The sequence below is a fragment of the Kryptolebias marmoratus genome, linkage group LG10 (genome assembly GCF_001649575.2).
Source record: "Kryptolebias marmoratus isolate JLee-2015 linkage group LG10, ASM164957v2, whole genome shotgun sequence".
Taxonomy (NCBI): Eukaryota; Metazoa; Chordata; class Actinopteri; order Cyprinodontiformes; family Rivulidae; genus Kryptolebias; species Kryptolebias marmoratus.
This window is the reverse complement of record NC_051439.1, coordinates 16,116,052-16,129,844: the sequence shown is the minus strand read 5'-3', so window position 1 is coordinate 16,129,844 and position 13,793 is coordinate 16,116,052. Positions and strand designations below refer to the sequence as shown.

General features: G+C 41.6%; 1 protein-coding gene across 1 annotated transcript in view; it reads left to right on the top strand.

Moving 5' to 3' along the window:
* The window catches only part of ldlrap1b (low density lipoprotein receptor adaptor protein 1b), a 27,362-nt gene extending 14,078 nt beyond the window's left edge, over positions 1 to 13,284 (top strand). Inside the window, exons 3-9 of the mRNA XM_017419195.3 lie at positions 670 to 782; positions 3,198 to 3,312; positions 4,086 to 4,158; positions 7,029 to 7,124; positions 9,422 to 9,555; positions 9,826 to 9,860; positions 11,974 to 13,284. Coding sequence (XP_017274684.1) covers positions 670 to 782; positions 3,198 to 3,312; positions 4,086 to 4,158; positions 7,029 to 7,124; positions 9,422 to 9,555; positions 9,826 to 9,860; positions 11,974 to 12,121 — 714 coding nt within the window. The 3' untranslated portion in view covers positions 12,122 to 13,284. The remainder of the gene's footprint in view (positions 1 to 669; positions 783 to 3,197; positions 3,313 to 4,085; positions 4,159 to 7,028; positions 7,125 to 9,421; positions 9,556 to 9,825; positions 9,861 to 11,973) is intronic.
* Positions 13,285 to 13,793: the final 509 nt, after the last annotated feature.

Below are 13,793 nucleotides of genomic sequence, written 5' to 3'. Positions count from 1 at the left end.
CCCCCCCCCCCCCCCCCTCTCTCCTCTCCCCCCCAGCCCAAAGCTCTGGTTGACATTTTAGGAGATGCCGTTAGTGTGAGCGCTGCTACTCGGCGTATGGCTCCGCCGGCTTTATCATGCTAGAGAAGGTTTAATGTTATTGGATCTGGCAGCTCGGTGGTTAATGAAGTTAGCAGCGGTACGATGGTGGGACCCGAGACATGATGATGTATGACAAGGGAAAGGAAAACCTATGATTTGGTCTATAATCTGTTGCTGTTGGATTAAAAACAAACTGATATTTTTTTGTCATTTTGATAAATGGTTAGACTTGCTAAAGTAAGATTATAGCATCACAAACTTTGTGTTTTACACAATTTTCACAGATATTTTTTGCTTATGTTTATTTTAGGAAGGTTTTTGTAATTTTAGACATTTAAAGTTCATCAAACAACTCTTAATCTTTTAATTGTATTTTTGACTCCTGGATTAAGTTTAATGACAGACTTGATGATAATTTGGTTTGAATTACACTAATTTATGGTATCCCTCTGTCATCTCAGTGGTTGCTTTTGATTCTGATCTGATTAGTCCGAGTTGTGATTTTACACAAACACGGACTGATTTATTTTGTTTTCTCTCTCCTGCACACGTGTTTATGTGTTTGTTTGTTTTTTCCCTTCTTCCCAGGCCAAAGCCAGTGGAAAAAAGCTCCAGAAAGTCACGTTAACAGTCTCACCTCGTGGAATCATCCTTTACGACAGTGCCTCAAACCAGCTGATAGAAAACGTCTCCATATACAGGTCAGCCCTCCTGCGTTATCTCCTCATGTTGTCCCCGTCAAATGGAGCCACCTGGATGTTTACCAAAAGACTAGTCCCGATCTCCCACAATGAAACAAAAGTTGTTATTCTCATCTTTCTTCCATCCATCATCTGATGGATGTGTGGTACTCCAGGGTGGCAAAGTGTTTCTGTATCTGTGTGAGGAAGGGAAGACAAGCCAGCCTCTCATCAATCTCAGCTCTCCTGGGAGCACTACAACAGCTGTATGTCTGAGCTTTGACCTCCGGTTTCGCAGACACACATCTGTCTTTTCGTTAATACCTGCAGATCTGTCTTACCTGCCTCAGCCTGCAGGCTCGTCTCACTTCTGTTGGCCCAGAGCTTATGATCCAAGCTTGAATCACTTTTCTTAAATTCCACGTTTATGAGTGTGCATATCAAAGAGAGATGGGACTTTCCATCATTTTTACAATAATGACTAGGCTTATGTGGAATATATCCTTTTGAAACGGGCAGATTTAGGATGAGGTTTCATTTGGTGGCAGTTTTCTGAACTTATTGACCGACAAATTGACTTTTCTCACCATATATTTCTGGTCTTGAGCTAACTCGGGTTGCTCAGCTATTTTACGGGAAAGCTATCAGCAGACATCTGTTTCTTAATAATTTTTTTATTAGAATTATTTCTCTCACCTAAACTAGTGTGCTATCAAAATGGTTTCAAAGTGGGCAACTTTGGCCTTTTTTGTTCAGATGAGCAACATTTTCACAAAGGTAATTTAAAAAAAAAAAGGAAGAAGACACAATGACAAATGTGACCGCATTAAGCTGAAATGAATGTCAGAAGTGTTTCTGTGAAATGAAGTACTTCCAAGCAGATTCTGATCGCTTTAGGTGATTGTCAAAATGTCAGAAACAGGCTTCTCTAAAATGTTTTACAGTTTGCATGTTCCCCTCCCCCTTATTAGTTGTTTAGAAGCCCCAAAACCTTTTTATTTTTTACTTGAAGGAATGAAAAAATGGATTCAGTTAACTATATGTTAGAACAGAAGTATTTTTTTTGGGAGGGTCAGTACTTTTTTGCATCTTTGTGAGCACCATTAAAAAATTGCAGAATGAGCTGTTAGCAGCTCCTGATTACAGTGTACCTGTGCAGCCACATACAGCTGTGATAGGAGGGCTTTGAGAAAACCCACCTTGGCTGCTGCCATTAGAAATATCACCTTTGCAAAAATCAGTTGTGCAGAAATCAGTTTGGTGAAGCCGTGCACAGGAAAATGAGCCACAATTTCCAAAATTTTACCACTTAAAACGTGGCTGCAAGGCTTGCTAGTTGCAAACACTCACAATTCAGTGAGACTGCAACATAAAGAAGCCAAAAGCAAACCAAAAGCTGACATGGCAGCATACATGCGAAGCACAAGGAGCTCAGGACGAACTTACACAGAAGGGAACTAAGACAGAGTGTCGACGCTACAATGACTGATCACAGATGAATGCAGGAGAACTGAATCTATGGGCTGGGTCTAATGAGATGATGGGAGACAGCTGGGATTGAGTGAAACTGGGAGCAGGTGACGATGGGTGTGGCAGAACTGAAGAGCAGAAACTGAATGACTGAGAACACAGGGAGAATAAACCAAACAAGAAAAACCTAATAAAAATACAAGGAACGCGAGTCACAAAGTACAGAAGCGTGACCACAAAGAAAAGAAACGTTCCCTGCAAAATGCAGCCTTTTTTTCTACGTACTAAAAAGCAGACTTTGTGTAAAGTGAGTCCAGCTGTGAGCTTAGGATGGTGTAGAAAAATAAGGAAGCTGCTTGTACCGTGAACCCTCCCACACCTCTGCTCCATCAACATCTGTTAAGAAGATAGAAGCTGAACATCTAATTTCCTCAGTGGCCTCCTGACCAAACATTTGCTGTAAATCTTGGTTGGTGTTCAGACCACAGCTGTGATACTTCTCCAAACTGTGTGTTCTATCTGTTTGACATTAGTTACCAGAGTGCACGGTGTTGAAGGAAGGACAAAGAGAGGACACGTAGCAGTCATTTATTGTGGTCTTCCTGCATCATTTTGCCTGTCCCTCCCCGCCCAGCCAGTGCGCTCATTGCTTTGGTATTAGAGTAATGACATCACGCTCAGATGATGGAGAAAAGCTATTTGTAGAACATTACAGGTTGATTTAAAAGCTTGCCCTGCACCTGAGACGGACGAGCAGGGCTGATAACTCTCACGTGACACAGGAATCGCACATCAAGATAAGCTGTGCCACAAAAAGACGCCGTCATCTTTGTCTGTATGAGTCTTTTACAGAGGCGAGGGCCAGCCTCAAAGCTGTGGTTTGATAAACTTCAGGTCTCTGAACAGTTATTCCACCTTAAAGAATTGGACTTTTGATTAAAGTGTGTGTATCTGTGTCCGTTTTAGAATATCATATTGCACTGCAGACAAGATGCACGACAAAGTGTTTGCCTACATTGTCCAGAGTCAACACAACGAGACGCTCCAATGTCATGCCTTCCTCTGCTCAAAGAAAAAAATGGTGAGTCATCAAGTTTGTGCAATTACATATCCACAACGTGCACAAGTTCATAAAAGGTAGTCTAATTAACTATATATGTAAAATGAACATAAGGGTTTGAGTTAGTTTGAAGACTGAACCCCTTATTCTGAGTAATAAAACTGCCTACAGCCAAAATCAAGATAGATTCATGTGTTGTGCAGAAAGACAGGAAATGAACAAGAGTTTGTTGTAGTTGCACTGCCAAGAGAAAAAGACTTTTACAAAGTGGAAAAAAAAGCTTAATCGTTAAAATGCAAGTGCAACAGTGTTCTTTTTTTATATTCAGTTCCACTTGTGCTCCTTGCTGTCATTGGAAAGCACTACACAGATCTAAGCATCTTCACAGCTACTTTATTTTGTATCTGTGTGAACCTACAAATGTAAAATCAGGAGAAAGAAAGGAGGCAGGAGGGTGGGGAGGCTCTGATCCCTTTCTTGGCATTCTCACATCCCTGGAGGTTTTCTGAATGAGCGAGCCACTCCCTCTCCTTCCTTCCTCTCACTAATTTAGTTGTGGCCAAAAGGCCACGTATCCTCCCAGCTACATAAACAGCTCGTCATAAACTCCGCTGGTTTCTCGTCCCTCTCTTCAAGGATCCGAGGAGAAACCTCCTGTGTTTGTGGTCACTTCCTGTTTGTGTCAGAGCGATAGCCCCTCACCCTCCTGGATCTCTCCTTCCTGTTGATGAGATTCATGCAGATATTATTCATCCCTCCCTGTTCTCTGTCTGTCTCTGCCTCCCTCCTAACAGGCGCAGGCGGTAACCCTGACGGTGGCTCAGGCTTTCAGAGTGGCGTTTGAGTTCTGGCAGGCTTCCAAGGAAGGTACGCACCATTGCCCCCGATAATTCGAGTGCGACAGATGAGCGAAAACTTGCTCGTGCTATTTTCTTGTAACTGTTTGCATCCGTTATGTTCCTTCTTTTGGCTTTTGTAACACAAAGTTGACCAGTTAACCCCAAAACTGAAATGTTCTTATTTCTTCCTGATCTGGATCTCAACATCTTCTTCATGAGAAATACTGAAGAAATGTGAGACTAGTTGCTGTTCCCACACACACAGAGGAGTGTTTACACTGTTGTGGCAACAGTGGTTAATCCATCACCCGAAGTGACCAGTTTCAGTTTAGTAATGCTTCTTTGGTACTGCCACTGTAAAAAGTCATCTATGTTTTTGACGGGGTTAGAGGCAGGTGTGCTCCTCTTACTGAAGTAAATCTTCTCTTGTACTCACATGCATCCAAAATGGGATTTTTTTCTGTTACTGCATTCTGCTTCACACACATTTCCTTTCTCATTATATATTAATGTGTTTATTTCTTATGTCAGTCAGATATTTTAGGCATTTTAATACCAAAGATATTTTGAATTGTGTGCAGGGTAAGTGCTGTGTAGGNGGGGGGGGGGGGGGTGTCTTGACACAAGCAGCTCACTTTTGTAAAGCTCAGCAGAGGACTCATATAATTTACTGCATGCATGACTCCAGTGTATATGAGCAGGTTGCAGTATTAGTTTCTGCATCACCCCCCCCCTCCCCCTCCCCCCAAGCATTTAGCTGATCTTTACATATGTGTAGCGTTGTTGGTCGTCTTTTCAATTCCATGATTATCCATTTGCTCTCCACTTTGTTTGCACCTGCCGCCCTTTTTTTGGGGGGAGTCATTTTCCTTCCTTTCTTCATCCTCACTCCCCGCACTCGCTTCTGCTCATTGTAAGGACCGAAGACGAGGGGAGCAACAGAGGGGGATGGGGGCAAAAAAAAAAAAAAAAACACGGGTAAAAGGCTGGGTAGGCACAGAGGGGTGGTGGAATGGTGAGTGTGTTGAAAGAAAGGAGGATGATTGTGTGCGGGAGTCAGTGGAAGCTCACCTCACTGACAGATTCAATGTCACTGTCATTGATCCTGTCTCACATGAAGATGTGCTTATTTATGCAGTCCTGGCACACAGAAATAACCACCTTTCTTTCTTGCATTTCCATCTTTTTGCTTTTTGTTTCTGGATGTTTTAATGTGGACACGTTTCCATTTCAGAAGCCATGGATTTGTCACCCCACATCCCTTCATAAGGCTTTATTTAAATCTCTGTAAATACTAAATATCAGTTTAGTACAGACCATTTTCTTACTACCCTAACAGTTTTCTCCTCTCTACACTTTTAACCTCCTTCAGTAACAGATTTGATTTAATTTAATGAGGTATTTGCTTTCAGCTCATGTAGGGGTTAGTACAGGGGAGAGGAGGATTCTTCTTCCTCTCAAGAAGTGTACAGGTGTTCCCTTTAGACACCGAAGGAAAAAGAGAAAAGAAAATTCTTTTGCGTCTGTTTCATGAAAGTTACAAGTCCCCTCAGGATTACTGCAGGAAGATGAGATCCAGTGTGTCTCTCCCACCACCCACTGTGGTTCTCCTCAGTACAATACACATGCCTGACCCACATTCCTCTGTATATTACTGCTCCTAACTCTGTTCTTAAAGCTGCGCCTGTGGAATATTCGCTGTAAACACTGCAGCAAGCCGTGAACTGGAATATATTTGTATCGGCCCCATGTTTAGGAGGAGCAGGAGAAAACTAAAAGGTGCCTGGGGAAATTTTTGTTGCTCTCCCATCACTAAGCTACAAGGACTCATGGGAAATTGGATTTTTTTTAGACCAAGAATGGATATGAAATAAAAAAAAATGCTTGTCTGCTGTAGTCTAGTCCTTTCAGGATTGACTGAGATGGAATTTTCTCTTCAGTTTCAGTATTAAAAGTCTGATGTAGCAAAAAAAGAAAAGGCCTGTACACCAAGTGATTTAGAAAAAGATGCTGACATAAAGAAAGGGTTGACTCCAACAGTTAATGCTAAGGTTTTAGGCATAGTTGTGCTGGAATAATCCGTTGGCATCTATGCTCAGCTACTACCACACCAACTTGTACACATCGTATTATTGCCCTTTTGGCTTCGGTGGCAGGTGCTAATGTGGTTTTGAGTTCCAGAAATGCAAACGTAACACATTCAATCTTTGCAGAAACTGATTTTCCCTCAAAGTTGAGCACCAGAAAAGGCAGCAGTCATGATATCACCAAACCCAACAATTTTTAAAATAACTATTCAAATTTAAAAGGTGTTCACGCACACAGTGTTTTTCCTAAAACAGGTTAAACCAAAAGACACGTGAACAAAGACACGTTTTCAGCAGAGTTTGATCATTTTAAAAGGAAGTCATTGTAGCGTGATGTGTAAATGAGTCTGTGTTTGACTTTGAGGAAAATGTCTCAACCTTTCCACCACAGTATGGTACAATTTGGGGGAGCAAATCAGAAAAAGTTTTTTTTATAAATTCAGGCCCTGAAACTGCCCTGCTGTCGCTTGTCTTGGTTTGACTTGATGGGACGAGCAAAAGCTTCCTATCACCCCTGACCCAGATGTCACTCTCTGTTTAAAGGCTGCACTAAGCACTGCACAAAACATGCTGTAGTTTATGAGTCCCTCTCTGCCGGCCTTTACCTCATCTGCCAAAATGCTGCTGCTGATTGGTTTGCATGCTTGGATAGTCAGTCGGTTAATGCTGCTATTTTTAGCTGCTAGAAAAATACCAGCGCTGATGAGAGCAAAGGTTGTGGTTAGAAGGTTGAGATCTCTTCACTGATGCCTTTTTTTTTTTTTTTTTACTTCTTCTTCTTTTTATCTTTCTCTGCGCTGTTTTCTCGCAGAGAAAGAAAAGCGAGTAAAGGTGGGGTCAGATGGGGAAGGAGCCAGCAACTCTCAGTCAGACAGCTCGGCCAGTCTGGGCAGCCTGAAGGGAGGAGGTGAGTCATGTCACCCGTCATCACATCTTTTTCGCCCTCTCTGTCACACCAATCGTAGCCTCGGGGTGATGGAGAGTGTTCAGTCTCCTGTCAGAAGGTTGGTCTGTATTAAAGCTGCAGGTCAGGCTGGACTTTCACTGGAATAATGTCTCCCCATCACCATCGCAGTGAGCAGGAAATGACATTTTAAGGTGATTATGCATGAATACAGTGATAATGGTCTCTTTAAATTGAAACCATTAAAGCTTGTGGCTGTGTTGTGATCCAATAAAATAAATCTTTCTTCAATAACTCCCATGACATTCTGTAATAACGGAACTAATATCACGCTGTGAAATCATTTTATAGAAACGTGATCACAGCCCACTTTGTTTAGAAAGCTTAGAAGAAGCCAGTGCTTGAAGAGATTTTGTAAGATTTTAGATACGAGTCATAAACATGCACTGATCCAGGTAAACTTCAGGGATTATTAATATCATCTCAACTTTAAAAGGGTATATGATGAGAAGCATCCTTCTTAGTGATATAATAAATGTATGCTTCGCTCTTTTTCCATAATGCCTTCTGTTTGATCCTTCCGGTATTGAACATTTCAGTTTGGGAGAGGTGGATTTTTAAAAATCTGAAAACATCCGCTTTGTAGAGAGCTTCTGTTCCTGCTCAGCCAGGTGGACTGCAGCCAGAGAGGGATCTCTTTTTTTCTAAATCTCTTCTGACACTTTGTGGGTCTGTGGCTCTGAATGTTTAGCGTTTCACGGAGCGTAGGTTTTTAGGATGATCTCCTGAGAAGCAGGACTTGGACTCAGATTGTGCTAACTCAGAGGCTCTGTGTCAACGCATTTGGACTCGATGGGTCTTTTAGCTGCCAGTGGATTGGATTTCCTAAAGTCAAATTGGCATAATTGCATAAGTAATGGAAGCTTCTGAGTGCTTTTTGGAAAAGGCCGAGCAATCCTCGGCTAAAGTGGAGATTGGAGAGGGCAGAGCTTCAAAGCTGTCGTAAAGGTTACAGTCATGTACCCTTCGAAGGACTTTCCATTTCTGTGACATGTCATTTGATCGGCCGCGTCACAGAAATGGAAAGTCCTTCAGGATTAGTGGCGCTGTGAACGGTGAGTCAGCTTTATTGATGAGACATGATCCCTTCAGTTCTGTCCCGGTGCCACTTCCTGCGTGGCTCTAATCACTGGGGGATTTCTCCCGCTGGAGAATGATCCCCCCCCACCCCCCCACCCCCATCACAGGGCTGGATGTAAAGTTACAAATACGATTTTTCTTCTTTGATTCGTCTAATGATTTCCAATATGAGTATGTTGTTTATTGTTGCTGTTTGTGATTTTCTACCAACAACTAAAGAAGTAAAATCAAACTGAGAAACGATGCCTGTCAAGGAGAAACTCAGCCAGGACGCCAAAAAGTGCTTTGGATAAATTCTCATTTCTGTTATGAGCTTTGATTCGTATGAACTGGATTTGTTGTCTCCAACTTCCTACTTGGACACAAACACTGTTCCTGTTTAGGATATAAATGTAGTTACCTATTAACAGTTTAAAAAAGCGTTCCAACCTTTTCATGTTTTACCAGTTGTTTTGGCTGCAGGATTAGTTTGCATTTTGACCAAAAAGCTGCAGCATCATGCCACTCACAGCAAAAAAGGAAATGTCTGATTATAATTTATGAAGCAACTTTAGTTTCCATGCAGTTTGTTTGTTTTTTTGTTTTTTGTTGTTATTTTAGTCTGGTCTGATTAAAACTGGAACTCCCTTCATATTCTCTTCCACTTTCACTCAAAAACATACAGAAAGCTCAGTATTCTGCTTTGCTAAGTTGGTTTTTTAACCAGTTTCAATGCACTTATTCTGTGTAAATCTCACTCGCTTGAAGAAAATGAAGATGACTTCGTGATGTCCCAGTTCTGACTGAGCCTTTCGGCAGCAGATGTTCCAAACTGTTTTAGATTAGCAGATATTTTTGCAGGTCGAGCTCTACGGATTGTCTCTAATATTAGATCTGGTGAGTGCGGATATTAAAACTACATTGACCTGTGCATCAGAAATGGACGGATATTTGTGTTCACGTGCATCAATCATCAGGACGATCATTAGAAACCAATCTCGCTCAGATGTCACTGCAGGTTACTCTGTGCTCACTCATGACGTGACAGAAGCACAGATGGTTGGACTGATGAGAGACATTAGAGGCGGAATGACTTCATGCTTCTAATCTCTGCTGTATGGGAGTAAAACGCTGGTGTGGCTTGTGTGAAGTAAACGGCTGGTTTGTGTTTTGGTTTTCAGACGTAGCCACAGAGAATCTCCTGGATTTTGCAGAGGGAGCTAACGCAGCACAGGCCCACTCAGGAACAAAGCAGACCGACTCGGACCCCTTTATGGCGCATAACCACGCAGCAGAGAACAACAACACCGTATGGGTAAGACGAGAGTCAGACCGGCCAGTAAATTTCTTCTGTTCGGGCTTGATAAGAAGAAAAGAGAATAACACCACTTGAACATACCGATTAGCTGTTACCCAGTGATGTACTGTAGCTGCTCTATGCTGCTGCGCTGCTACACTGATGCACACAATAGCCTATTGAGCACAACAGGCCTTATCTAAAGATTACACATCAGGGGAGAGGCTAGGAATGATTGTATTCATGGTGTAAATGTTAGATTTGACTGATGTGTGTTCTGTGTGGCAGGAGCTGGAGGACGGTCTGGACGAGGCTTTCTCAAGGTGAGGAGAATCGTGAATTTTGGATTTTTCCTGCAAGCCTGGACTAAAACAGCCACATTAGCTTCTATTCTGGGAGTAAAGAAGAAAAACACACGTTAAAAATGCTGTTTCTCCTTTGGCTCGGTTCAGTGCAGTAAACTCCAGCGGGCGGGAACCATGCTCAGTTTACAGGCGCCTGACCCGAGTCACGCTGCTTTTCTAGGTTCTGTGTGGAGGACCACAAACCGCCTCTGATTACAAGGTTTTTTTTCACTTTGAGAGACCCTGCTTCATACAGCTGCAGTAAAACCTTTTCAGTGTTATTATTGTGGTGGAATAAGAATCAAATGTTTGGGGTCTGTGCTCATTTCAGATCTTCCAACACTGTGCAGGTAACAGGATAATCACGCTGCAGTCAGGCTGTAAACTCTGGTGCTCTGCTGTCAGGTAGCTCTGTATTTGTTTTGGACCGCCACATTAACTCATCCAACTCTTTATTAGTTAATATTTTCCTCTAGCTCCGCTTCTCATTTCCTGTGCCAAATCCACAGTGGACCTTTTTTTATTCTCTCGCTTTCATTTAGCGCAGAGGGAATTGGCTCCATGGACTTTGTAATCGAGCACTAAGAGGCCGTTTTAGACGCGTTATCAAACAATTATTTGTCTGCACACTCTGTAATTACACCTGAACGCCGTTCTTCTCCAGCTCTCTGATTAATGGAGATGCTCTGAAGGCTTTGACTTCTGTTGGAGGCTGATTGTGTCGGTGTTGAGCTCAGACAGGAAGAGAACAGCAGATGTAGGCCAACATTAGGCCTACGTGTGTTTTATAGCTTGATGTGAGAACTGAAATTGGATACAGATTAATGCACTGTTCATGCTTATTTAATTACTGTGATTAGTTTTGAGTAACTTAATTATTAATATAAGAATTTATAAAGTAATATTCAGTGAATGTTTGCTTTGAGACAAGAGAATCTGTTTTGGGGGTTTTGTGTTTTAAAACCCTGTTAGGACTTTCTAAAATAGTTCAGTTTTGAGTATTTCATCAGTTTATGAGATATAATTTAGGAGGCAGCCTGTGTTTCAGATGACAGATTGTTTGATTCTCTTCGATTAGCATTTTTATCTCATACATTTTCATCATGAATTGTAATTATGTTGAAAATTTCTCTGCAAATGCTGCTCGGATTCATTTTGGCTGCTGTTTGACTCTTCGCTGCCACCTGCTGGCAGATTATGCTTGTGAAATGTGTAGACGCACTTGGTATGAATATGTATGGGTTTTTTTTGTCTGAAATGACAAAAATAGGCTTTTGCATCAGGATTAAGCACAATGAGTCCACTTCAAGCAGAGAGATTTTAAAGTAGAGTCAAACTGCGGCCACAGAAACGCACCCATCCACGTCAGGACGAGGCAGTTCAGAGATTTCAGCTGAATTGTTGCCTGATTTGTGATGTTCTCTTTGCACCCTCAGCCGCAGTCTGGATAGCTTTGAGTCCTACTCAGGTAACAAGATCCATAAATGTATCATTCACCAGATATTCCAATTTCCACTGCATTCCCTCCTCGTCCACCCACAGTTCAAGCCTGCTTATCTGTGTGGGTATCAGTGTTCAGAAAACAAACACGTAGAGCCGCTTTACTTTTGAGTAGCAAACATCATTAACATAGTACAGAACCATGTTCCTGCTGACTGTTAGATACAACTGGGGGAATAAATCTTCTCTTAACGGTTTAAAAGTTCAACACACTTAACCTCCTGAGACCCTGCGTCTTCATACGAGGACGTTGGATTGAAAGAGCGCACCGAACAAAAGCTTGGGTCTCAGGAGGTTAAAGAAAATTCTCTCACAGCTCATCTTCCTCTGTGTCTTCGTCTTCATCACAGATATTTAGTTTTTCAGTGTCATCCATCAGCTTTGCACTCTGTGACGGAGTCTTTGTGTGTCCTGTATGATGGCATGAACTCATAGTGAACTTTCATGGTTAATTTTAGTTTGGCCATTTGTACCTCTGCTTTGGTTTTCATCCATGTTTATGTTCACGCATTAAATAAACTCTGTACCTGTGAAATGGGTAAAACCTGAAGGATTTTGTGATGAGTCATTTTGCTTTTCTCTGCTCTCTTAGACTCGCTGAGTCTCGCACTAACCCCCAGGTCCTGGACATTGGGGTAAACCCTCAGGACTTCAACAAAGAAGAGTGCCTGTCCCCCCCTGGCAAATGGGACCAAGACGAGGAAGACTTGACCGCACAAAAGGACACTTTGGGGTTTTAATGCGAAGCCTCCGCCAAGAAGGGAAAACCAGGGAAAGACGAGGGAGAAACGGTGGGGAAGCGGAGACTGACGCTGGTGCCATCAGTACGGTTTCCCACGTCCTCGCACCGTCGCAGTCCTGTGGACCCGACGCCACCTGGAGAAGGACAGCTCGAGCTGACGGCTCACAGAACAGGCCAAAGCAATACAAACCAGTTTAACCCTTTTTTTTTTCTACGACAAACATGCAGTTACTTCCCGTTTGTTTCAGTCGGTGTGTTTTCTAGTTCCTTTTCTGTTTTTGTGTTTACCCGTTCACTGTGTTTGTGTTACAGAACGTTTGTGGCTGGACAGACGCAATATAAACATACAGATATGAGGGCAGGTAATGAGAGCGAAGTTTGGAAAGCGTAGGTCAAAAAAGGGCGTTGTTAGTTTTTGTGTTTACTGAGAAATGGAAAAATCTAGCAGGTCAGAGGGAAACTAACTAACTAACCAACTAACTAACCCACCAGTTCTCTGCTGGGTTAAATGGTAAAGTTACTACCTATGTGCTTCAAGACAACAGCCTTCTGCTGGGCAACAAAAGCTTTAAAATGTGTGTGCATGTGTGTTGAGTTTTTGACTAGGACAACAAAGTGACAATCTTGTTTTTTTTATTGCAAAATCTATTTTTGCACTAAACATCGTGTCCATCTTTAAAAGCACACAAATCTTCATGCGAGGTCATTTAATGTCACGCACATCAAACTCATTTGCTCTTTTATACAGTGCCTCGGTTCTCTTTTCCTCTTGAAATTAAAAAACAACACGCTTTACAACTGTGAGTCACTGGATCCAGACTTGTGTTAATGTTGGATGTGTGCAGCACGGTTATTCAGTCACAAATCTCTCTCAGGCTCAAAGACGAGAAACAGAAAGATGTTTTTTTTTAACTAATGCTCCCTTAAAATTGGTCATTTTACCTCACAGTTGTAAAACAGATCATGGAGTCCAGAAGGATGAAGATGTTTTAAAGGCACTCGAGCACCAGTTTTGCTTTTGTTACAGTGGAGCTCCTGGTTTACTTTTTATTCCCCCCCACTGAGACTGTTCCCAGTGTTATTTTTATTTTATTTTGCATTTGTTCCTACAGAAATTTTATTTAATTTACATAAATGTCAATAAAAAAACTTTTAACTGTCTTTGTCTGCGTAATCATTATTTTTTTTATTTCAAGTGTGAGGATTGACTGCTGGTTTGGTTTGATCATTTTTTTTCTCTTAAGCCAAAATTTAAAATATTACCTTTCAAGACCAACAAGCTCTTTATAAACTACTAATAAGAGCCTTTTCCATAAACACATGTTGTTTATCATCAGTGTTTTACCTCATTAGATGATAAAAAATAAGCCTCAGTTGTCATATTTTCCCTGCTTAAAGAGAAAGAATCTGCTGTGACAAAGGAACATGTTACTTTTTCATTGATGTCCTGGCTGTTTTTGAAGAATTTTAAATAGTAGATGATACTATTTATTAGTGGGCTTTCAAAAACTGTTAATTATTACCAGAAAAAGTACTTTATTTCAATGCAAATGAATATAATCTGTTCTTTTTAAAACATGTTTTGAGTGTTTCTGTTTGTGTCGCTGCAGTTTATAATATTGTCCAGCAGGTGTCACTATTTCACTACAACAGGTCCTGAAAACGAACAA